General features: G+C 35.5%; 2 protein-coding genes and 1 pseudogene across 2 annotated transcripts; 1 reads left to right on the top strand and 2 right to left on the bottom strand.

Moving 5' to 3' along the window:
• The first annotated feature begins 1,508 nt into the window (after positions 1-1,508).
• Positions 1,509-2,155, top strand: LOC133255197 (olfactory receptor 11H6-like; annotated as a pseudogene).
• A 2,559-nt stretch (positions 2,156-4,714) lies between these two features.
• Positions 4,715-5,704, bottom strand: LOC133255383 (olfactory receptor 4K15-like). Its single transcript, XM_061429841.1, has one exon. It carries the CDS (start codon positions 5,687-5,689, stop codon positions 4,715-4,717), a length of 975 nt encoding a protein of 324 aa, XP_061285825.1. The 5' UTR covers positions 5,690-5,704.
• Positions 5,705-16,259: 10,555 nt separating this feature from the next.
• Positions 16,260-18,705, bottom strand: LOC133255382 (olfactory receptor 4K15). The gene is made up of 2 exons (XM_061429840.1): positions 17,799-18,705; positions 16,260-16,297 (listed from the first exon to the last, which is right to left on the bottom strand). Exons 1-2 carry the CDS (start codon positions 18,703-18,705, stop codon positions 16,260-16,262), a joined length of 945 nt encoding a protein of 314 aa, XP_061285824.1.
• Positions 18,706-24,646: the final 5,941 nt, after the last annotated feature.

Below are 24,646 nucleotides of genomic sequence, written 5' to 3'. Positions count from 1 at the left end.
TATATTCAAATCCTTGATAATTTTTAAAATCATTAGCCTATTCATCTTTCTAATTCTCAACTGTAAAGGTCTTTACATATACTCTGGATATAAGTCACTTATTAGATAAATAATTTGCAAATATCTTTTATCAATCTGTGAGTTACATTTTTACTTTTATGATTGTCCTTTGAAGTTTTGAATTTTAATGAAATCCAACTTATCTTTTTACCTTATCACTTGTGATGCTGGTTTCATATCTAAGAAATCTTTACCTAATCGAAGGTCACAAAACGTACTACTATGCTTATTTATATATTTATTCTTTATTATAGATGATTTTTCCAACTTTTATATTCATTTTATATTTTAATAAGTATTTGTCAAGACCAGAGATCAAACACAAACTCCAAATCACTACTTTAAAATAAAAGTTTCTCAAGTATTTTATGGTATATCCAAATCTGTCACAAAATTTATGGGGCAATATGAGTCACAAGCATACTTACTTATTTTTTGTTTTGCCGTCTTGATATTCCTGAAAATATTGCTTTCTATCACACATTTTCAAAAGAAATCTTTTTGATTATGTCCCTGAGATTATAAAATCTTTATCTAATCATTTAAAAATAAATTATTCATATAATTTATAATTAAATAGTACCTTTCAGTGACATTTCAAGCATTATCTAGGATAGGAAAAAAGAATGAAAAATAAATTACCTATATAAAAGAAAATAGGCATATTGTGGAAAATGGAGAATTAATGAAATGACTATAATAATTAAATAAATAATGTGTGGTAATAAATTCTTTTCTTTAAATACATATAAAATATCAAATTGTTTAGAAAAAAGACTTAACTATGGCTAAATAGTTAAGAAGTTATAATAAGGGCAATTTTGATGGTGACCAAATTGCAGCAAAAAATGTGCTTACTAATGCAGGATAAAAAGAAATTACAGTGGCTATTCAACTATCCGTTCACTTCTTTCACATGAGGAAATCCCTTGGGGTAAAGAAAAGAAGACAGGGGAAACACACTAAATTCCTTAGCGACTAGACTCCAGGTAAATCCAGTAATCCAGTAAAGGTGTTTTCCTGGGGCAAAAAAAAAGAAAAGACTCCATCCTTTAAATCTTCCTTCAGAATGCTGCTGATAAAGGATTGAAAGTGAAAAAAAAGTATAGTCGCTCAGTCGTGTCCAACTCTTTGTGACCCCATGGACTGTAGCCCACCTGGCTCCTCTGTCCATGGGATTCTCCAGGCAAGAATACTGGAGTGGGTTGCCATACCCTCCTCCAGACAATCTTCATGACCCAGGGATTGAACCTGGGTCTCCTGCATTGCAGGCAGATTCTTTACCATCTGAGCCACCACACTAAAAAGAATCTAGTACTTATATAGGAGGCATGGTTTTCTAGAAAATATCATGTAAGTTATACAGCTCTTTGGAATTTTACAATTTAAATGCTTCTAGTTGTGTAAAGAAACTTGTGAAATTCAATTAGAAACCTAAACTCTGTGGTATGTGGTATGTCACTTCTGTGTCCAATATGCTCACTAACCTCTCTGAGACCAACACCATCTCTTTCTCTGGCTGCTTCCTGAAGTTCTACTTTTTCTCCATGGGCACCACCGAGACCTGCTTGTCTGCCATGGACTTTGCCAGGTACCTTGCCATCTGCCGGCCCCTGCACTACCTCACTGTCATGACGGTACAATGCTATATCAATATGGGAGCCTGCTGCTGCGTGTGTTGCTTCTTATACTTCCTCTTGTCTATTTACCTAATCTCTCAGCTCCAGTTCTGTTGTCTCAATAAGACTGATCACTTCCTATGTGAACCAGATCTCCTTATAAAGTTGTCCTTATGCCAACTCCTGTCACTGAGATCATCTGTGCTACCTGTAACTCAGTCATCATTTTTTCTACCTTACTCTTCATTACCAGCTCCTATACCCTGGTGATCAGAGCTTGGTTTAGGGTCCTCTCAGCAGACAGGTGGTTTAAGGCTTTCTCTACGTGTGCCTCCCATCTGACTGTGATGTCCCTATTCTATGGCTCTATTGTGATTGTATATGTGAGTCCAAGAGCAGGGAATCCAAGAGAACCAGAAAAGTTTGAGTCTGTTCTAGTCCATGTTAACTTCAGTATTCAACCACTTGATCTATAGTATATCTCTAGAATAAAGAGATGAAGGCAGATCTAATAAAATTACTTAGGACTGTAAGATTTAATCAAAGACCTGGAAGAAATCTTTGAAGAACTTGTGTTGACAGCTGAAATAATGTATGGAAGATAAATAAAGTATTAATATTCAACTGTATTAACCGAAGTAGAAAAATAACTTTCTGGAGGAGGAAGAACTAATTCAATTAATAAAATGTTAATAAAGCTGTGTTTATTTGTTCTTTTATTAGAGAAAAATTTGCAGTTATAGTAAAATTTTTCAGGCAAATAAAAATAATCATAAAAATAAACTACTAGTCAACTTGTTAGCATTCTGATTGAATGCTAGTTAATACTTTGCTACCAATATCACACACATACACATACAATCTATCCTATACTAAAGTTTACTACAAAATTTTTTCAAGTGAGTCAATAATTATACATGCTAAATTTATAAAACAACATTTAAATGTTATTGTATCTATTAAAATATGACAAGCTGTATCCACTTTCTAATAAAAATTGATTTATTATAATTATATTTATTCCCAGTTTCTCGATGAGACTTAGTGAAAATATCCTTTAGTATTTCAGTTCAGTTCAGTTGCTCAGTCATGTCTGACTCTGCGACTCCACGAATCACAGCACACCAGGCCTCCTTGTCCATCACCAACTCCCAGAGTTCACCCAAACTCATGTCCATCAAGTCAGTGATACCCTCCTGCCATCTCATCCTCTGTCGTCCCCTTCTCCTCCTGCCCCCAATCCCTCCCAGCATCAGGGTTTTTCCAATGGGTCAACTCTTCGCATGAGGTGCCAAAGTATTGGAGTTTCAGCTTTAGCATCAGTCCTTCCAATGAACACCCAGGGCTGATCTCCTTTAGAATGGACTGGTTGGATCTCCTTGCAGTCCAAGAGACTCTCAAGAGTCTTCTCCAACACCACAGTTCAAAAGCATCAATTCTTCGGCGCTCAGCTTCTTCACAGTCCAACTCTCACATCCATACATGACCACTGGAAAAACCATAGCCTTGACTAGACGGACCTTTGTTGGCAAAGTAATATCTCTGCTTTTTAATATGCTGTCTAGGTTGATCATAACTTTCCTTCCAAGGAGTGTCTTTTAATTTCATGGCTGCAATTAGAGACTCTAAAGGGTAAGACTAGAAAATAGTCCATTAACATTATAACATATGGTAGAATCAAACACAGTATGAAATATAGAAGTCTCGAATTCAATACAAGAGGAAAAACTGAAAATAGCATATAGTAAGAAATCCTTAATAAATATTGATTTTGTGACTGGGGAGGATAAATTCATGACTATTCCTAAGGCCTTGAAATAAGTTTCTGTCATTTTCTGGACATGCATTAGGCAATATAAAAATAAGATGTTAACTAAAGAAAAAGTCCACATAGAAATATGATAGTTTCTACCAAGTATCTATTTGAAAACTACCTTACCTATCTGAAGGGCTTCCCTGATAGCTCAGTTGGTAAAGAATCCACCTGCAATGCAGGATACTCTGGTTCAATTCCTGGGTCATGAAGATCCACTGGAGAAGGGAAAGGCTACCCATTCCAGTATTCTTGGGCTTCCATTGTGGCTCGGCTGATAAAGAATCTTCCCGTAATGTGGGAAATCTGGGTTCAATCCCTGGATTGGAAAGATCCCCTGGAGAAGGGAAAGGCTACCCACTCCAGTGTTCTGGCCGAGAGAATTCCATGGACTGCATAGTCCATGCAGTTGCAGAGAGTTGGACATGACTGAGTGACTTTCACTCCTATCTGAAAATACAGAAATCATGAAGACCTGAGGGAGAGAGTATGTTCTATCTTAGACTCAGTCTCTCATCATTGTGAAGACAAGAGGTAGAGAATTGTAATTTATCTCTGAAATTCTCCAGATTATTTTATCAGTATTAAACAGAAATTAAGATAACCAGACACAGAACACACTGGTACATTTATCCTCTGAATTGTTTTCCATAAATAATGCATATTAAGCAACAACATTGGAGAAGGATTTGTGAAAATGTTGAAGATAAATGCCTTCTGCTGTATAACCAGGCCATTTTACACCTTACTAGATAATTAGAATTGCCTTCATGCTGTCAGTTACATAGTACAGTGAGAAATGCAGTCTTACTTAAGTATATCATACATTATATATGCAAATATATTTATTATCTCTATGATAAAGTGTTATGTACCTATTATTACTCTAAAATTGGCATCTGAGCAGTACTATCTTGAGAGAGATAGATACAGTTTAATTATCACTTAAACATAAATTCCATTCTCAATGTTTTCAAAGGCTGTATCTTAAAGAGGTTAAACAAAAAGTAGGAAATAGAAAAAAAAGGAATAAAAGCACATATTTGGAGGAAGAAAGTATAAAAATAAGTAAAATTCATTCAATTTTTTTTTATCATCATTACTCTTTAATTCAAGTTAATCAGTCCTCCTTATTGGTAAAAATGATTTGCTTTAATATCACAGATATTCAATTTGTAAACGTCTAGCCACAGGCTACAGTGGTAATAACAGTTCTATAAATTTACTTTGTTTCTAGGAAAATAACATTTCTTATGACTGCAGAAACCTGGCCAGACTTCAGATAGCGACTGTTCAGTTTTGACATAGCTGCCTTCATTTCTTTATTCCTTAGAGTATAGATAACAGGGTTTAAAATGGGAGTAAAGATGGTGTAGAACACTGCAAGGACTTTGTCAACTGAATAACTGCTGAAGGGCCACACATAGATGAAGATGCATGGTCCAAAGAATAATATGACCACAGTGATATGAGCAGTCAGTGTGGAGCGGGCCTTGGCCGTGCTAGCAGAGGAGTGGCTCCTAACTGTGATGAGTATCACAGAGTAAGAGACAACCAACAGGAGGAAGGAACTCAAAGAAAGAAGGCCACTGTCTGCAACTATTAGTAAACTGATAACATAAGTGTCTGTGCAGGCCAGTTTGGTCACTAAAGGGAGGTCACAGAAAAAACTATCCACTTGATTAGGCCCACAAAAAGGCAAGTTAACAGTAAATGCCAGCTGGCTAGTAGTATGGATGAAACCCACACACCATGGAATGAGGACGAGAGTAATACACACACGCCAGCTCATGATTGTCGTGTAGTGGAGAGGTTTGCATATAGCAATGTAACAGTCATAAGCCATGGATACAAGGAGCACCATTTCACCCCCAGCAAATAGATGAACAAAGAAAATCTGGGCCAGGCAGGCTTCAAAAGAAATAGTCTTGCGTTCAACCAGAAAGTCTGCAATCATTTTGGGGGTAGCAAAGGAGGCAACACATATATCTATAAGAGAGAGGTTTGCAAGCAGAAAGTACATAGGGGTATGAAGGCAGGGATCTGAGGTTACAGTGAGGATGATGAGAAAGTTTCCCAGTAGTATTGCTAGGTAGAGCATTGAAAATATGAGAAACAAGAAAGGTTGGAGCTTCTGGGAACTAGATAAACCCAGCAACACAAATTCGGTCACCCGAGAATGATTTGTTTCATTCATTGACTTTGCAAAGGACTTTTCTTCAGTCACTTGAATAGGAGAGAAATAGAAATCAGTGAATGAACTAATGATGGTTTAATTTTCCAGTTCAGTTAGAGAGTCTAGTTTCTACTCAAATGTACTTGTTAGACCCAGACATGTCTAAATACAGACAGTGCCCTAGTAATCAAAAGGAGAACAGAGTCAGGATGGGATTTTGAGCCAAAAGTTTTCTGGAAGAGGAGGGTGGTGGTTGGGAGGTTGGTGGAGAGAATTTCAACCAATTGATTCATTAATTGCTTAAGTTTAGTAAGTTAAGTAAGCTAATTTGCAAGTGAGATTTACAAATGAGTGTTACAAATAAATATCTGAAAAGTTGTTTATACATTACAGAAATCCACTATTATTATCTACAGAGACAAAATGTCACTTTTTCTTCACTAAATAAAATAAGAACTCTTAAAAAGAGAAAAATGTGTGAACTGCTACCAGAAGGAAATACATTTTCACAAAATTAATGTACAAAAGACATTAGACACAAAAGAGTCAATACTCTATTGCTCTATTTAAATGAAATTTAAAGACAGACAAGCAAGTCTATAGTATTTGAAGTTAGGATAGCAGTTTTCCTTGATGAGATTAAAGGGACAGAAGGAAACATTGGAGGGGCTTTTGGTTTGCTAGTAATGGTCTGATTTTGATTCAGCTGAGTGGCTTCTTAGGATGTCCAGAAAAAAGGGGGCTTTCTTTTTCTGTCCCTTGTGGATTCTAAAAACCTCCTCCTGCTGTAACAGTTAAAATTATTTTCTCATTGCTAGTAAGATAGTTTGGGGCATTGGCTTCTTCAGAAACTATCTTTCACAATTCAGCATTAGTGGAAGATGATTGTATATTTTATGTCATAAATCATTGAGATTTGCATAATACATGAATGTTTTCATCTTTTCAGTTTTTTCTCTTATGATAGGGGGCTATGGACATAAGAAGAAGAAAGTTAAGCTTTCTCATCTTTGCTCCAAAGTGGGGGAAAAAACTGTGAAGGATAAACATATAGATTATATCTATTTCCTCTTCTGTTACAGAGTAGCTCATTGACCTCAGAAAAGCTCTTAAATCAATACCTCCATTCTTAAGAATGTAGGATGAAGAGTTTGGGCAAACAAAGCTCTAAGTTTTTTGCAATATAAATCCATTCTTACTTTTAGTAAACTTGTTTTATAATAATTTATAATAATTTCCCAGAACACTGAGCTAGGTAGGATGGTGATAGAGTAGTTAGATTTAAAACTTTCCCTCCTGAAAATTCTTTATTAACATTATAATCTTTACTCCTTTTAAAGAAGGTGATGGACCTTTTTCTATCCGTCTCCAGTACATTCTTTATTAAATGAAATAAGAATAGCTTTATCACTTAATAAAAAGACACAATTTTTATAACCAATAAAAATAATGGAAACATAAATCTATTGGGAAAATATTTTAGGTTAAGATCACAACTGTGTCATCAGGCAGCTGTATGACATTGAACAAGTCATTTAACTGTGCAGGGCTCATTATTCTCAGAAATAAAACATTGAGAATAATGTTGTCCTGAAAGAGACATGGAAAAACGTTTGTTAAAAGAAAAAAATTTATAAATGATAAATCTTTAATCAAGTGTGAAAACCACGCCTATGTGAGCATTCTTAATAATGTGTTATTTCATATCAGAGTATTTTCTTTCTGACAATAAAGCCTTTTCAAGGATGGTGTTATCTAACTTTTCAAAGAACAAGTTTACTCTACTGGATGGGCTCATGTAAATTCTTTTTTTTTTTTTTTAATACTTTAGAGTGAATTCATGCAATCATAGGCATTTTTGCTAGGAGGCTTGCAGATTCCTCCTTTCCCTAAATCTTATGAGATAAAGCCTCTTTCCAATACTTTTTATTGCTGAAAAATTATGCCTGATAGGTAAGATAAAGTAGGCATGAGTATAATTTACAGATGCCAATAAACTCTACCAGTGACGGTCTACTTTTTCCATGCTCTTCTCCTTTCCTGGTCTGTCACTGTTGTATGGTCCTCAGAAAGACACAAATAAAATGCTGCCTCTCTAAGATAAAATGAAGAGTGTGCACACATCTTTATCTATGGTCATTAAGTCTTGGAAAGGATTTAGTTGTCAGGCACAAGTTACCAAGAAAAACTGACATGGCCCTCAGATGATGAGCCATAAAACAGCTTTACTTCTAAAGAAGGTCGGAGGCACAGTGCCTGTACCTGGGATGGACTTGTCTCCAAGGATGTGGGACAGGGCTGGATGCTGTATCCTGATGGAAGTCCTTCGTAGCTGGGGGAGCACTTGGAGCTCTCAGAAATCTGAGAGTGGTAAAAGAGGTAGTAAAAAGAAGCAAAGAAGTGATGAAAAGATATTTTCAAATGTTGTACAGAATTTAGCCTAGTTGTTGCTACATTGCTTTCTTCATGATAGCAGTAAATAAGAAAATATGTTGGCAATCACAGCAATTTGTAGAGACTTCTAGAAATTAAAATCAATAAAACTTCACTAAAGGTCACATAAAGAATATTGAATCCTGACCTACATTCCAGCCACATATTCTTGGGAAATGTGACCTTCCAACTTAGCCTCCAGAGATATGAATGGAATTAATCAAATAGTTAAAACATTGATATCCAGGAGGAACTCAAAACATTCCAGATATAATTTTTTAATGTAAGCCTTCTTTTTCTGATCAGAAAAAATTTTAGTCAGAAATATTAATCAAATCCACTCCAAATTTTTTTTGAAGCACAATCAATTATAGTTATTGCCATGAAATTTAGATTTTGTCAAGTTCCTGAATTGTCTGGAAATTTAATCATTTTCTCAAAATAATGCTTAGAAAAATTTTAGACTTCTTCCTTCTTTTCCTACTCTCCTTAATTTTAAAGTACATATTAATTTTCCCTCCTCAGAGATATGTATGATCTTCATATAATTGAATTAGACATTTTATCCTGTAACAATATAATAGGTTTAACCATATTAGTGGAGCTTCTCTGATGATGTAAGCAGTGAAGAACCTGCCGGCCAATGTAAGAGACATGGGTTTGATCCCTGGATTAGGAAGATCCCCTAAGAAGGAAATGGCAACCCACTCCAGTATTCTTGCCTGGAAAATCCCATGGACAGAGGAGCCAGGTGGGCTACAGTCCATAGGGTTGCAAAGACTTGGACATGAATGAGAACACATGAATGAAAGCATTAGTGATAATATTCTCAAACACAGGCATCATATAGGAAGGTAAAAGTGAAAGTTAAAGTCACTCCAGTACATTTTTTTTTCACAATTAAGTACAACTGATTCTTACTTTCATTAGTTATTTATATCTAATAACTATATCTAGTAGCTATAAATATATTTTATATCTACTAATATTTTCTTGATTGAATAAGCAAACCATTCTAAATTACAGGCTTTAAAATAGCCTGAAAGGAACATCAAGAAAAGACGTCCAAAAGTATCATATGATGTAGACAGAGCATTAGCCTAGGATAAAATCTTTTCTACTTCTTTTCCACTATCTTACCAAGCTTTAGGCAAATCACACAACCTTTCAGGTACTCAGTTTCTCTTTGAAAAAAGGAGGCAGATGAGCACTATTCTTCTTTAACCATAATAGCCTATGATTCTCCGGCATTTGAAAATAATCCCCAGAGAGCAAATTGCTTAAATGTAAAAAAAAAAAAAAAAAAAGTAACTGGTTACACTGATGGAAACAGTATATATGATTTAAAAAAAGAAAAGGTAAAATCATGATGGTTTCATCAAAGAAATTTAGGCATCAATTACTCTGCAGGGTCAGGTATTCAGACATTTGTTAATAGGTAAAATGGACATAGAACCTAAGAAGATCCAAGAAGAAGGTAAAGAAAAATTGCCTTCTCTGCTCTTCTGACTGAATCAAGAGTCTAGGGCAGCACAACTCCCTCTTTGTGCTATGCCTTGTAGCATTTACATTTGACAAGTGAAACAAAATTTTGCAGAAGCCTTTACATAAAGGCCAAAATAGAGACTACAAGTCTTCTAAGACTTCACTCTAACCATTTACACTCTGAAACATTATTGCCCTCAGCATACAGATAGAAGGAAAGCCTTTACAATGATTAGAAACTAATTGGGGATTTGACATTAGGAGACTATAGTAATGAGTGATGAGAGATATGTATGCGGAACATAATAGACACTCAGAGACAAGGTTTGGAGAGAGGGACAAGGGCAGGGATGGAGTTGAAGAGAGAAGAAAGCCCGAGGTTTTATAATGTTACACAAGGAAGTGTTATCACTCATTATCTATTGTACAGATTGTCTTATCTCTAAAAAATTTCCTGAAACTTCCCAATTTCATATAATATCCATCTCCCCAATAGAATTGTCAGTTACTTTTCAAAACAAAAGAAGTAACTAGAATATCCTCTCCACATTGACTTTACTATTAACACAAGTGTTACAGACCAGGTCAATATAATATTTTGCATTCTTTTTTAATAATTTAGATAGGCATATATTAGTATAGATAAATAAACTTCTTCCATTTATTAGCTTAGAAAATAAGACTAGATAATCTCCAAGGCTATTTTCATTTCTAAAATTAGAAATGTAGAGGCAGTTATGTAATGGGAACATGTGAATTTCAGAAAAATCGCTCAAATTTCTTAGAATTTCCTTAGAAAGTCCAGCAGCATTTTAGTTAATGAATTATGTATTTTCTCACTGCCAATAAATCTCAGGCATAAAAATATTTTCAGACTGCAAAGCGATCATAAAATAAATTTTCCCTCCTGGTTTTAGGTGAAGTTTGATACTTAGGGAATTAATCTTACATTAATATATTTCTCTAGAACATATCAATAGAACTCTGAGAACATGAGTATGCATAATTCTTCTTGTCCATAATGTATCTTATAAAACTTACTTTCCTATAAGATTAAAAGCAAAATGAAATAAAGAACAGCAATTCCTGTCTTCATTCCAGGTAAATTTTGATAGGCAGTAAATATAGACTTAAGTGAAGTCATTCAATCGTGTCCGATTCTTTGTGACCCCATGGACTGTAGCCCACCAGGCTACTAGTGTCTAAATATCCTTTGAATAGAAAGCGTAAAAGGAGCAAAGAAGGCACAGATAATGGTTATAACATACTTCCCTCAATTCGTCAAATTTTAATCCTATCCCTATCAGGGCTATCCCTAAAGCCAGTGCAGTAGGAGAGTCTATGTTATAGGCAGAGAGAAAAGAACAGAAATTTGCTTTTTCTAGATGGAGTTTTCAGTTTGAGACAACAGTGACTTTCTTTTGCTGAATTCTAGTTGTTAATTTTGCATCTAGAAAACAGCTTATTATTTATTTCTCTATTCCAAGCAAATCTGTTCAAAATGTACTTATGATACTTAGATGTTCTAATAACTCTCCTAGTCCTTGTTTCTCTGACTCTTCTAAATTTCCAATAACCCATGAATTTTCATGTCGAATGCATTTTCAATAGACTCTTGACATGATTTTAAATTGGTCTCTGAACTGAAATGTGCTAAGCCTCTCAGGTTCTGTGCCAAGCTAGTGCAGGCTCTGCTCCTCTTTCTTTCAACCATATAATTTCAGTATCCTAAGATAAGACATTTTATATTACCAGGATGCCAGGAAATTGATCTCATTGGAGAAGTGAAATATCACCCTTTATAAAACTGTGAAGTCATCCTGCAGTGGGAATAATTATACTTTACATAATAATTTTAACAGAAGCTGAAACAAAAAAAACTTCAACCAAGTGGTATATATGAAAGCAAAATATTGTTTGATTATCACTCAAACTCCTAGTGAGTAATCTTTCTGACCCCCAACTTTCTGACTATCATTAGAGACATCATACAGTCTTATAAATGATCACCAACTTTTGGGAAGGTTTTCTCCAGTCACAAGGAGCTCACTGCTTTGCAAGACAGTTTGCTGCTGCTGCTGCTAAGTCGCTTCAGTCGTGTCCGACTCTGTGCGACCCCATAGACGATAGCCCACTAGGCTCCCCTGTCCCTGGGATTCTCCAGGCAAGAACACTGGAGTGGGTTGCCATTTTCTTCTCCAATGCATGAAAGTGAAAAGTGAAAGTTAAAAAAAAAAGGGAAAGTGAAGTCGTTCAGTTGTGTCCAACTCTAACAACCCCGTGGACTGCAGCCTACCAGGCTCCTCCATCCATGGGATTTTCTAGGCAAAAGTACTGAAGTGGGGTGCCATTGCCTTCTCCAGCAAGACAGTTTAGTTTGTTGTTATAATGTTCAACTGGTTCTACCACCTGTAGTTGAAGAAATCTCCTCCTTCAACATATTTGTTATTCAAATATTTGAAGATGCTTACATTTTTTCTCCATGACGAATCTTCTATTTCCTGGACAAATACACCTGTAGTCTATTAGACCATATTTTAGATATTTTATATGTGTTACATCCCTGACTGTCCTCAGAGATTCTGCTGTAATTTATAACTGGTCATTTTTAAAGTGGAAGATGGGATTCTGTACCATTCATCAACCTTGTTTTCTGTATACTCTAGTAAAAATTTTACATGCATGAGGATATATGCACAATGTCTCTGTTAAAACATTTTCAACTAAGAGGGTAATCTAAGTATTTATAAATGGGGAAATGGATCATAAGGCAGTTCTATTTCCAGTTTTTTAAGGAATCTCCACACTGTTCTCCATAGTGGCTGTACTAGTTTGCATTCCCACCAACAGTGTAAGAGGGTTCCCTTTTCTCCACACCCTCTCCAGCATTTGTTATTTGTAGACTTTTGGATCACAGCCATTCTGACTGGTGTGAAATGGTACCTCATAGTGGTTTTGATTTGCATTTCTCTGATAATGAGTGATGTTGAGCATCTTTTCATGTGTTTGTTAGCCATCTGTATGTCTTCTTTGGAGAAATGTCTATTTAGTTCTTTGGCCCATTTTTTGATTGGGTCATTTATTTTTCTGGAGTTGAGCTGTAGGAGTTGCTTGTATATTTTTGAGATTAGTTGTTTGTCAGTTGCTTCATTTGCTATTATTTTCTCCCATTCTGAAGGCTGTCTTTTCACCTTGCGTATAGTTTCCTTTGATGTGCAGAAGCTTTTAAGGTTAATTAGGTCCCATCTGTTTATTTTTGCTTTTATTTCCAATATTCTGGGAGGTGGGTCATAGAGGATCCTGCTGTGATGTATGTCAGAGAGTGTTTTGCCTATGTTCTCCTCTAGGAGTTTTATAGTTTCTGGTCTTATGTTTAGATCTTTAATCCATTTTGAGTTTATTTTTGTGTATGGTGTTAGAAAGTGTTCTAGTTTCATTCTTTTACAAGTGGTTGACCAGATTTCCCAGCACCACTTGTTAAAGAGATTGTCTTTAATCCATTGCATATTCTTGCCTCCTTTGTCAAAGATAAGGTGTCCATATGTGCGTGTATTTATCTCTGGGCTTTCTATTTTGTTCCATTGATCTATATTTCTGTCTTTGTGCCAGTACCATACTGTCTTGATAACTGTGGCTTTGTAGTAGAGCCTGAAGTCAGGTAGGTTGATTCCTCCAGTTCCATTCTTCTTTCTCAAGATAGCTTTGGCTACTCGAGGTTTTTTGTATTTCCATACAAATTGTGAAATTATTTGTTCTAGCTCTGTGAAGAATACTATTGGTAGCTTGATAGGGATTGAAACCAGAAGGGAAAGAGACACGTGTACCCCAATGTTCATCGCAGCACTGTTTATAATAGCCAGGACATGGAAGCAACCTAGATGTCCGTCAGCAGATGAATGGATAAGAAAGCTATGGTACATATACACAATGGAGTATTACTCAGTCATTAAAAAGAATACATTTGAATCAGTTCTAATGAGGTGGATGAAACTGGAGCCTATTATACAGAGTGAAGTAACCAGATGGAAAAACACCAATACAGTATACTAACGCATATATATGGAATTTAGAAAGATGGTAACAATAACCCGGTGTACGAGACAGCAAAAGAGACGCTGATGTATAGAACAGTCTTATGGACTTTGTGGGAGAGGGAGAGGGTGGGAAGATTTGGGAGAATGGCATTGAAACAAGTAAAATATCATGTATGAAACGAGATGCCAGTCTGGGTTTGATCGATGCACGATACTGGATGCTTGGGGCTGGTGCACTGGGACGACCCAGAGGGATGGTATGGGGAGGGAGGAGGGAGGAGGGTTCAGGATGGGGAACACAGGTATACCTGTGGTGGATTCATTTTGATATTTGGCAAAACTAATATAATTATGTAAAGTTTAAAAAAAATAAATTAAAATAAATTAAAAATAAATAAAAATGGGGAAATGAAAACAATTATAATATTTTAACACAGTGGCATACTACCTACAATTAAAATCGAATTTTATATATAAACATTAAGCAAGTTTAAAAATGAAATTACACAATTTAAATGATCACGTTTTCACAGGTTTAAATAATTATGGACAATAAACGTTCCAAAACATCCAAGGAAGTGATAAACACCAAATTCTGAGTACTATTTGAATGAAAGATAAGAGAAATAGTCAGGAAGTAAGCTGAAACTTGTTTCAACTGGATCAGTGATACTATATATACTTTTAAAGATCTGAAGCAGCTATGGTACAATACCAACATTTGATATCTGTGGGAGGAAATGTAAATGTATTTAAAATTTTTTCCCTATTCTTTTCTTTATGTCTTTATTGTTTTACATTAAAAAGGCCCTCATACTGTTCTATATGTTACAAGTCTGGTGGATAAATGACTTTATGTATTTTTCAAAACTCATAGACATGTAAATAAGTGTTTAATTTTAGTAGCAAACATAAACAAATAAGCAAACAAGCAAAACATCAACCAGGTTGTAAGGGCATCCCTCCTAGAATTCAGAATCTGAAAAACAGCTCTAACTGTATTAGAAATGTATGACATAACTGCACTGAAGGAGGAAGGGGGAAAGGAACCACCCTACATAACTGGAGCATTCCAATTTTAACCTGAAAGTTTAAAGATAAAAATAATTATACATTAGCACTGCACTACAGTTGGTAAAGTTGTTTCTCAGGGAGTATATACTGATAATTCTGAAACTGACTTGCATGTATGCTGAGGCTGAACAAACACATAAATATGGAGTGGAGTGACATTCAGCAAGATGATCAGGGATAAGGTCCTCAGCTTGACTGGAAGCTTTTCTCTCTCAGGTATTTTGAATAGATTGTCTCACTATTTCCTGGTCTGCAAAGGAATCTGCAGATAGACTTATAAGAATTCCCTTTTATGTCTTGAGTATTTTTTCTCTTGCCATTCTCAAAATTGCCTCTGTCTTTAACTTTTGACAATTTGATTATAATATGTGTTAGTGAAGATCTCTTGATGTTCAGCTTATTTGGGTTCTTTAGGTATCATGGAAATGGATGTACATTTTCCTCCTCATATTTGGGAAATTTTCTGTCATTATTTCTTTCAATAAATTTCCCTCTCCTTTCTTATATTACAAAGCTATAGTAATCAAATCAACAGGGAACTGGGACATGTGGTTCATCAAAGGCTTCTAGGAACATCAAGGCCCAGTTCCTATACTGGTAACCTGATCATTAATTAACTTCTTATAGGTTTCCTTCTTCTATGTCTTACTTTGATATGTTTTTGCAGTCTGCATTATTAACATGAGTTTGAGCAAGCTCTGGCAGTTGGTGATGGACAGGGAAATCTGGAATGCCTCAGTCCATAGGGTCACAAGGAATCAGACATGACTGAGAGACTGAACTCATTAGCATTATTTAGCTCCTCATGTTAACTACGTCATCTATTCTAGTTAATGCAGTGACTCCCCTTTTGTGGGCTGCTTGTCTATTAACATGAAAATCCCAATGTGGTCAAGCAGTTGGCAAAGATTTGGTTGAGTGGAAATCACAGTGTATTTCTCAATAGTGTTGTTCTTCTGGCAATCAGAATCTTCAGTATAGCAAAGCCTGGAATTCCAGTGGCAAGAAGCAAAAAATTCATAAATAGGTCACTAAGAATGATGGAAAGAGGAACACTCTTATTTCTACTCTATACTTTTCAAAACTGTATATTAAAAGTTAACAGCAAAGTGTTACAAATAACTGCTAGTTCAGTGCATATAGGTTCCCTAGTGGCTCATTGGTAAAAAAAAAAAAAAAAATCTACCTGCCAATGCAGGAGATATGGATTTGACCCCTAGGTTAGTAAGATCCCTTGGAGAAGGAAATGGCAACCCATTCCAGTATTCTTGCCTGGGAAATCCCATGGACAGAAGAGCCTCATGGGCTATAGTCCATGGGCTTGCTAAGAGTCAGATATGACTGAGCACTCAGCATTCAATGTATATATCATATCTTAGAGTTCATTGTTTCCAAGTAGGTATAATCATAATGCTAGACTCTTTTCTGAGCATTTCATTGTACATTCAATTGTTCTTTGAGCCTGGACTTGTTCAGGAAAATTGATCTCATGGTCCTGTATCTATTGCCACAATATTTTTCAGAGTAAAATGTGTTGCACAGGTCATCTTTGTAGAATCCTAAATTCATAAATCAGACCCTTTCTGAGGCCTTGGATAGTGATCTTGGAAGAAGAAATAAAAGCAGAGAGAGAAAATTCATATCTAGAGTAAAATTTCATTCCTGTAAAGACAAGTCACTGCCACCTGTGGAGGAGGAGGTCTGATGTAATATACTTGCCACCGATTGGCAAGTTCTCAATATCAATCTCTTCTACTTATAGGTAAAGTTTTAAGAGTAGTTATAGTCAAAAAACCTTAATGAAAGGGAATCCAATGCTTCAGGTGTATGTGGGTTGCTTAGTTGTGTCCAGCTCTTTGCAAACTCATAGACTGCAGCCTTCCAGGGTCCCCTGTCCATGGAATTTTCCAGGCAAGAATACTGGAGTGGGTAGCCATTCCCGTCTCCAGGAGATCTTCCCAACCCAAGGATAGAACCCGGGTATCCTGCATTCCAGGGAGATTCTTTACCATCTGATCCATAGCCTAAATTTCAGCTGATTCATGTCTCCATTATGTAAGTACTGAGGGGATACAGAACCAAAGTGGGCTAACAGATTATCCTTTTCCCAGACCTTAACTGCGTCCTCTATGGAGAATGGTGTATAATGGACATTGATGTAAGAACAGTGAATGACAGAAATTGTGATTTTTTAAATGGTGGGAAATCCTAGTCACATAGTCACTTAACTCATGGTCAGGAACTCAATTCAGAATAAGTCCCAAGAGGGTCCTATGATCTGCTTTTCAAATGGTGGGTGGTGCTCAGTTGCAGAGTAAAGAATTTTCCTCCAGAATCCTTAGAGTTATCATTGCTGCTCATCTATTTGACCCTGTTAGTGAATCCCATAATGACCTTGTGTCTTGTGAATACTTCCATTTAATTGGAATTCATTGCCCATATGACCCAAATGGCAGGGAAGTTTACAAGGAATAATGGAGCTGGTGGAGGAACCCCTTGAAAACTAACAATCCAATGATGTCACCAAACAAATGACTTGGAACAGTATTCACAATATTCTCCTGCGATAGCAGGAGAGCGAACATAAAACGACAAAACAGAAAGTACACGTCACTATTCTTCCAATTTTGAAAAGTTGTTTTAAAACAGTGCATTGCCTTATTTATACACAGTAAAAATAATTCTGTTCGTTGTGGTATAAACAATAATTTTTCCACCCAAACAAGGCCCGATGTATTTACACTTTATAAAGTTAAAGATGTTGTACCATTGATATCACAGTCAGTAGCTGTTTATCTTAAAACAAATATAAGTTTTAAAAATTAAGGAGAAAGGAAGTAAAAAAGGCAAGTAAACATAATAGAAGGAAGAAAAGATGAAAATTACTAAGGTTTGTTGTATTTTTCATTATCACCATTAACCTTTACTTCAACTTAGTCAACACTTCCCACTGGTTAAAATGATTGGTTTTAACATGACAGTGATTCCATTTGTAAATACGTAGAGACACAGCTACAGTGTTAATAGTCCAGTGAATTTACTTTGTTTCCAGAAATACAATATTTCTTATGACTGAAGAACCTGGCCAGACTTCAAATAGCGACTCTTCAGTTTTGACATAGCTGCCTTCATTTCTTTATTCCTTAGAGTATAGATAACAGGGTTTAAAATGGGAGTAAAGATGGTGTAGAACACTGCAAGGACTTTGTCAATTGAATAACTGCTGAAGGGCCACACATAGATGAAGATGCATGGTCCAAAGAAGAGTGTGACCACAGTGATATGAGCAGTCAGTGTGGAGCGGGCCTTGGCCATGCTAGCAGAGGAGTGGCTCCTAACTGTGACGAGTATCACAGTGTAGGAGAGAACCAACAGCAGGAAGGAACTCAAAGAAAGAAAGCCACTGTCTGCAACTATGAGTAGGCTGATGACATAAGTGTCGATGCAGGCCAACTTAGTCACCAGAGGCAGGTCACAGAAAGATCTATCCACTTGATTAGGCCCACAAAAAGGCAAGTTAACAGTAAATGCCAGCTGGCTAGTAGTATGGATGAAACCCACATACCAGGAGATGAGTACAAGAATAATACATACACGACGGCTCATGATCGTCATATAGTGAAGAGGTTTGCATATAGCAACATAACGATCATAAGCCATGGATACAAGAATCACCATCTCACTGCCAGTGAAAAGATGAACAAAAAAAATCTGGGCCAGACAAGCATCAAAAGAAATAGTCTTGCGTTGAACCAAAAAGTCTGCAATCATTTTGGGGGTAGCAAAGGAGGCAACACATATATCTATAAAAGAGAGGTTTGCAAGGAGAAAGTACATAGGGGTATGAAGGCGGGAATCTGAGGTCACAGTGAGGATGATGAGAAAATTGCCCAGCAGTATTAGTAGATACAGTAGTGAAAATATGAGAAACAGGAAAGGTTGGAGCTCCTGGGAATTAGAGAGTCCCATCAACACAAATTCGGTCACCTGAGAATGATTTGTCTCATTCATTGACTTTGGAAAGGACTTCTCTTTAGTCACCTGAATGTGAGAGAAACAGAAATCAATCAGTGAACTGAGCATGGGTTTGATTTCCCAGCTCTGCTTCATACCCTAGGATTCTAGTTTCTGTTTATATTTGTATCTAAGTTTTCACATATTATCAAAGATCATATAGAGAGCATAACAACACTATTCAAGAAGGATGGAGGGGAGAGATGTTCAACCAACTGGCACCAATTACATAAATTTAATAAATGTAATAAACTAATTTAACAATGAAATTGAGTATCTGAAATTTTTTTGACATCACAGAAATCCAGTCTAAGAATCTACAGAGACTAAATCATTTTTCTGCAGTAAAGGGAGTAAATTCTTTTTAAACTGCTAATACAAAGGAAGATAATTTCATAGACTTAATATTGACCAAGACAGTTAGATACAAAGAGGTGTATACTGTGCTAACCTTTTAAAATAAAGTTCAAAAACAGGTGAAACTAATCTCTAAGGTTGAAAAAGCTTCAATAATGATTATTCTTTTTTTATGGTTTTCTATTTTCTTTTTTTTTAATTTTATTTTATTTTTAAACTTTACAATATTGTATTGGTTCTGCCGTATATTGAAATGAATCCGCCACAGGCATACATGTGTTCCCCATCCTGAACCCTCCTCCTTCCCCATACTTAAAGGGAAACTGGGGACAGAAAGGATAGGAAGGGCCTTCTGAACTGCTGGTGATGTTCTCTTTCTTGATGTTGATAGTTACATAGGAGTATTCACTTTGTGAAAAATTATCAAGATATGTACTTCTGCTCCATGTACATTTGAGTGTATGTGATATATGTTCAAAAAATTAAACAGGAGAAGAAAAGATGGCATTACATTATGTGAGAGAGCTCATAGGAACTCATTGCCTTGAATAATTAAATCTTATTCCTTTCCCTATTGAGTTACAAATTATCCCAACTAAAACACAAAACCACAGCAAAACTTAAAAATCCAGAGTTTATTGTAAGTCCTCCTAGAGCTGTGATTCATCTCTTCATGCAGTTCTATCATAAGAAAGAATATACTGTTAGTTCCTCCAGCTATTCCCCAAAGATATTAAGCTTCTTTAAACTCAGCCATTGGTGTTAGTAATGTAGACTTATTATTGAATTATTATTGATATTTTATTTGATTTGGCAAGACTTAAAAATTATATTGCATAAGAGTAGTCAGTAAGAAATTTGTATCATAGGAAAATTCTTTTTTCTTTCCTATTCAGTTATTTTATATTCTATTTTATCAGAACTTTCTCCCTTTTATGCTATTTTAACTTTAAAAAAACTTGGAAAAGTTGTGTGATTAAATGTAATGAAGCATATGATTTTGAAGAACCTTTCTCTGGATCTAAATTAGGTCTTGGGAAAGAGTACATTTTACTGATTTCTATGCATCTGCAATTTTTTAAATTAATGTCTTCTTAGATTATAATTAAAAATTTCCTAGCATTCTTTGAGTTTCACTGGAAGGTTTACACATAAAGACAGAGTATATAATGAATAATTTCAATCCCCAGGAACCAAGTTCAGGGACTCACCTGTATATTTCAAATCTCTAATTCTCTAGAAAATCTACCAAAGAATTAATTCACATTTTATCCCAGATTATATCAAAATATATGATCCCAGGCTGTTCGAAAAGCTAACAAGTAGAGGTTGAAGTCAGAACAGGTGGCCAGTAAAACTACACATGGAAACAACTTTATACTTAAGGAGCCACCACATTCTCTTCAGTGCCATTCTCCCCTCCTTATCATTCCTCGGGAGTTTCGTATTAGCAAGTCAACTCCAGGAACCCACCTTGATGTGTCCTCCCTGGAAAACACCCTGACTCTTACACCCCTGACATGAATCCTGCACTGAACCCCTAGATAGAGGGCAGGACTTAATATCTAACAAAACCAGCAAATAAGGGTTCATATCTGCCCTATTAGAAAAAGCAAAGCACAGGGAGCCTCCAAGGGAGATCTTTTGGTGCTAGAACAGAAAGGGGCAGCAGGAGTCATTGTGAGTAGAGAAGACATTCTGGCATCTTTAGAATAAAATCTATTATGTGAGACAATCATCCTAAGAGTTACCCTCCCATTGAATCTTTTGCATACGTGTATTCTTCACTGTCGTTGGCTTCTTGGGGGTTCCCAGAGAAAGAAAGGATACCGCTTTCCAGAGAGAATATTGGTAAAACTGATTCAATCAACATCTGACCTTATTACACAAGATCAAAGTGGTGAGCAAAAGAAACTAAATTAATTACTCTAAGTATAAATCCTTTACTTCTAATGAAGTTCCTTCTTTTTTAGTTCATTTATTCTCTAAGCACATACTGTCCATTCTCCCCAAGGCTCTGTGCCATGAGCTGGTGATAGATCACTTAGGTTTATAACTCGCCTCCCTGAAGCTCATTTATTAATATTTATAATCCCTTTTTTCATTTAGAGAAGTTGATGAATCCTCATTTCCCTTCATTCCCTACAATATTCCTTTTTAGAGGAATTAGACTGTCTTTTTACATCAAATAAAACTACTGTACTAGTGGAAATATAAAGCTGTTGGAATAAAAACAGTTGTCGTTGGGCAGCTATATGACACTGAATATTTAGTCTTTCAGGGTTCATTATCCTCAAATATCAAATATTGAAAATGATGTTGCTCTCAAGGAGACACTGCAAATATTTCTTAACCAATTACATCAGTGACACATCTTTAATCAATTGTAATGATTAAATATATGCAAATGTTCCGAATAATGTATTGTTTCAGACCAGAATAACTAATTATTACTATTTTCAGATTATTTTACTCGTGAAAGATGGTGTTATCTGTCTCGTTTAAGAATGAGTTCCAATTAGTAGATGTGTTCATGTAAACACCAATTTTTCATTTCTTATAATAATTAAAGATAAATTAACATGCATGTAAGATTTACTAGGTGACCCTCAGTCCCCTTCTATATGAAATTCTATCAAATTATTATTTCTCTAATACTTCTATCTCAGAACTTAATACTGGTACATGAAGTAAATTAATTGAGTATAGTTTACAGAGGCCACCAAACTCTACCAGTCAAAGATAAATCTTTTAGAAGCTTTCCAACATTTCTGCTGCCTTTACCTTCTCTGTGTAAATCCAGATCAGAGATTTAACCAACTCTGTGGAGAGAAAGCTTGTGTGTCATCTTTAAAAGGATATTGACAAAATGCTTTCATTTACCTAAGATGAAGTGAAAAGTGTGGAGAAAGCTTATAATCTATAGCCATTAATTCATGGATCAAATTTAGTTGTTACTTATACATCTTCTAAGAAAACAAACCTGGCCTTGAATAAATGAGTTATAAAGAAGTTTACTTTAAAATAAGTAGGAAATAGACTCAAGATGTCTGTAGCCAGGATGAGCTGTTTAAGGGGACATCGACCTGGATGCTGTGTCCTAATGTAGGTCTTAAGTAACTGGGGGAGTACTTGGAGCAGTCAGGAATCTAAAAGACAAAGCAATAGATAAAAAGGAAGAAATGCAAAAAAAAAAAAATGCTATTTTACAATTTTTCAAAGAATTTAGCACAAATGACTTTCAAAGATCTCCAGAAATTAAAACCAATTAAATGTCAATGAGCATACATGAAGAGAAGTGGTTTTTAGTCTCCAATGAAGTTTTAAGTATAGAATTATTTACCCACATATTCTAGGAGAATGCTTTCTTTCAACTTAACCTCATCTGACAGGTCCAGAGAATAGATGAAATTTTTGAAGGATTCAAACACTGTTCTCAAGGAGAAGCTCTTAGTGAACTTAATCTACAATTTCATATAAACTTTGTTTTTAATTAGCAAGAATATTTTTAGGAAGCATCACCAATGAGAGTGATTATTATATAATTTTGGGTCTGTAAAAATATTGAAATGTCAAGAATATAGTGTCATTTATCAGAACCATGTTTAGGGAATATTTAGGCTTTTTCTTTCCCTTATCTTACTTTCCCTTGATTCAAAGTGTAGGTAACTTTTACCCTGCTTCTCAGAGATATATAATTATCAAATATTTGAAGCAAACATTTTGTGCCATAATGAATTTATGATGTAATAAATTTATCATAGTAGTAGTAAAATTCTAAAATATAGTACTCATATATGACATATCTTCTTTTTCACAAGTAGGGCATATATTCAGCAGGATATTTTGATTTTCATAATTTATTTATATTGGTATTTCTTTGTCATGAATCAACAAAAGCCATCCTAAATTATAAGCTTTAAAATAACCTGAAACCCAAATCAGCAGGTGATGTCCAACGATATCATGGACTATACAAGAAGTAGCCTGAGTCACTGAAATGTATGTTCTGATTCTACCTCTCACTAAATAACTGCAATTTTAGGCAATTTACCGCTATGAAGGTACACCATTTCTTTTCAAAAGAGGATAAGAACTCTCCTTCCTAATCTTTATGATTCTATAATTCTCTGCCTTTTGAAAGCATAATCCCCAAATTGTGCTAGTTCCATTATAAAAATTATTACAAAATGTGGTATTAAAATAAAAGCATATTCAATCAAAAAAGTAAATCCATCCTGGTTTTAGCAAAGAAATACAGCTGTCTATTACTTTTCAGATACAGATATTTGGACAAGAATAATAAGCAAAATGGACATAGAATAATCCAAGATTGAAAGAGTAGAGTATGATTGCTTCTCTTTGTTTTCTTTTCTTACTGAATTAGAAGGCTGAGAAAAAAAAGCACTCTTCTAGTGCCTAGCCTCTAGAGTAGCCTCTATTTTGTACCTCTAGGTACAAAAATATTTGTACCTACCAGGAAAAAAACAACATTCTTCAGGATCCACTGGATGGGGGCAAATGCACTGAACCCATGTCTTTATGGACTTCAGTCTTCACCATTTACACTTTCAAGTATCATTGTCCTCAACACAGATATAAGAAAAACCATCACAAGTGTGAGAAGCTAATTAGTGATTTGACGTCACTAGATTGTACTGACCAGGAGACAGAGACTTGTAAATAACAGAAATTACCTTCATTAGGGCTGACTGCATGAGAGCTCGTTTGCTCACAAGGATTACAGTACATCACCTTGAGGATTCACAAATGGACAAAGCAGGAGGACTCATGGAAATGCTTTGTCCTTTGGAGAAAATGCAACAAGGTGGAAAGAAGAGCAATGAATAGTTTTGTTAGCTAGTCCTTTCTGCTTCAGGAGAGTTTTAGAACAGGGCCATTGGGGGTGTCAAAAATTGATGAGGAGCCATTTTTTGCCTCTGTGTACTACACAACAGTGGTATGTTAATAGCTGTAGGAGGCACCATCTTGGTATGTTAATAGCTCTAGAAGAGCCATGTGCTTGGTTTCAAGGAAACCAAGGTAGGGGAAGGTAGGTAAGGTAGGGGAAGATCTTTTATAATGGAAACACTGTATCATGCTGAATAGATTTTAGTAAAGAAACTTAAAGTAATTTCCAGAAATCTAAACTTTTTAGTTCAAGTTTTTAGGGAAACCAAAGCTAAGTGAAGCTATGATGTTCTCCTCCCCAGGGAGAAAGGACAAAATATAAAATGATGAAGAAAGGAATTCCTTATTATAACATAGAATTTTGAAATTAGTGTGGACACTAAAGTCAACTAGTCCAACATCTTAAATTTATACATTGGTTGAAAGAGCTCTCAAAGAATTATTGTTTGATACAGTTGATACTGACCAATACCACTTTCTAACCCCTGGCCTAATATCCTTTCTTCTCTACCATGATGCCTCTTCCAGTTTGGAACATGTTGATTTCATGATTAGAGCTAAACTGACTCTTCATCTCTTCCCAGACACATGCATCCAAAGCACGCCTAAACGTTTTGTTGACAAGCACTTCCTAGGACCCTTGATATCTATCCTTTCTACTATCCTTGTC

Source organism: Bos javanicus, chromosome 10, assembly GCF_032452875.1.
Source record: "Bos javanicus breed banteng chromosome 10, ARS-OSU_banteng_1.0, whole genome shotgun sequence".
Taxonomy (NCBI): Eukaryota; Metazoa; Chordata; class Mammalia; order Artiodactyla; family Bovidae; genus Bos; species Bos javanicus.
This window is presented reverse-complemented; position numbering and strand designations above follow the sequence as displayed.

What these genes read in the sequence shown, in the direction of transcription:
- LOC133255382 (XM_061429840.1), bottom strand. Translation starts at nt 18,705, where the DNA reads ATGAATGAGACAAATCATTCTCAGGTGACCGAATTTGTGTTGATGGGA. An exon ending in AGCTATGTCAAAACTGAAGA is followed by an intron (nt 16,298 to 17,798) that starts GTCGCTATTTGA and finishes TCTTCTTCCAAG; the next exon opens with ATCACTATCCAAGGCCTCAG.
- LOC133255383 (XM_061429841.1), bottom strand. Translation starts at nt 5,689, where the DNA reads ATGAATGAAACAAATCATTCTCGGGTGACCGAATTTGTGTTGCTGGGT.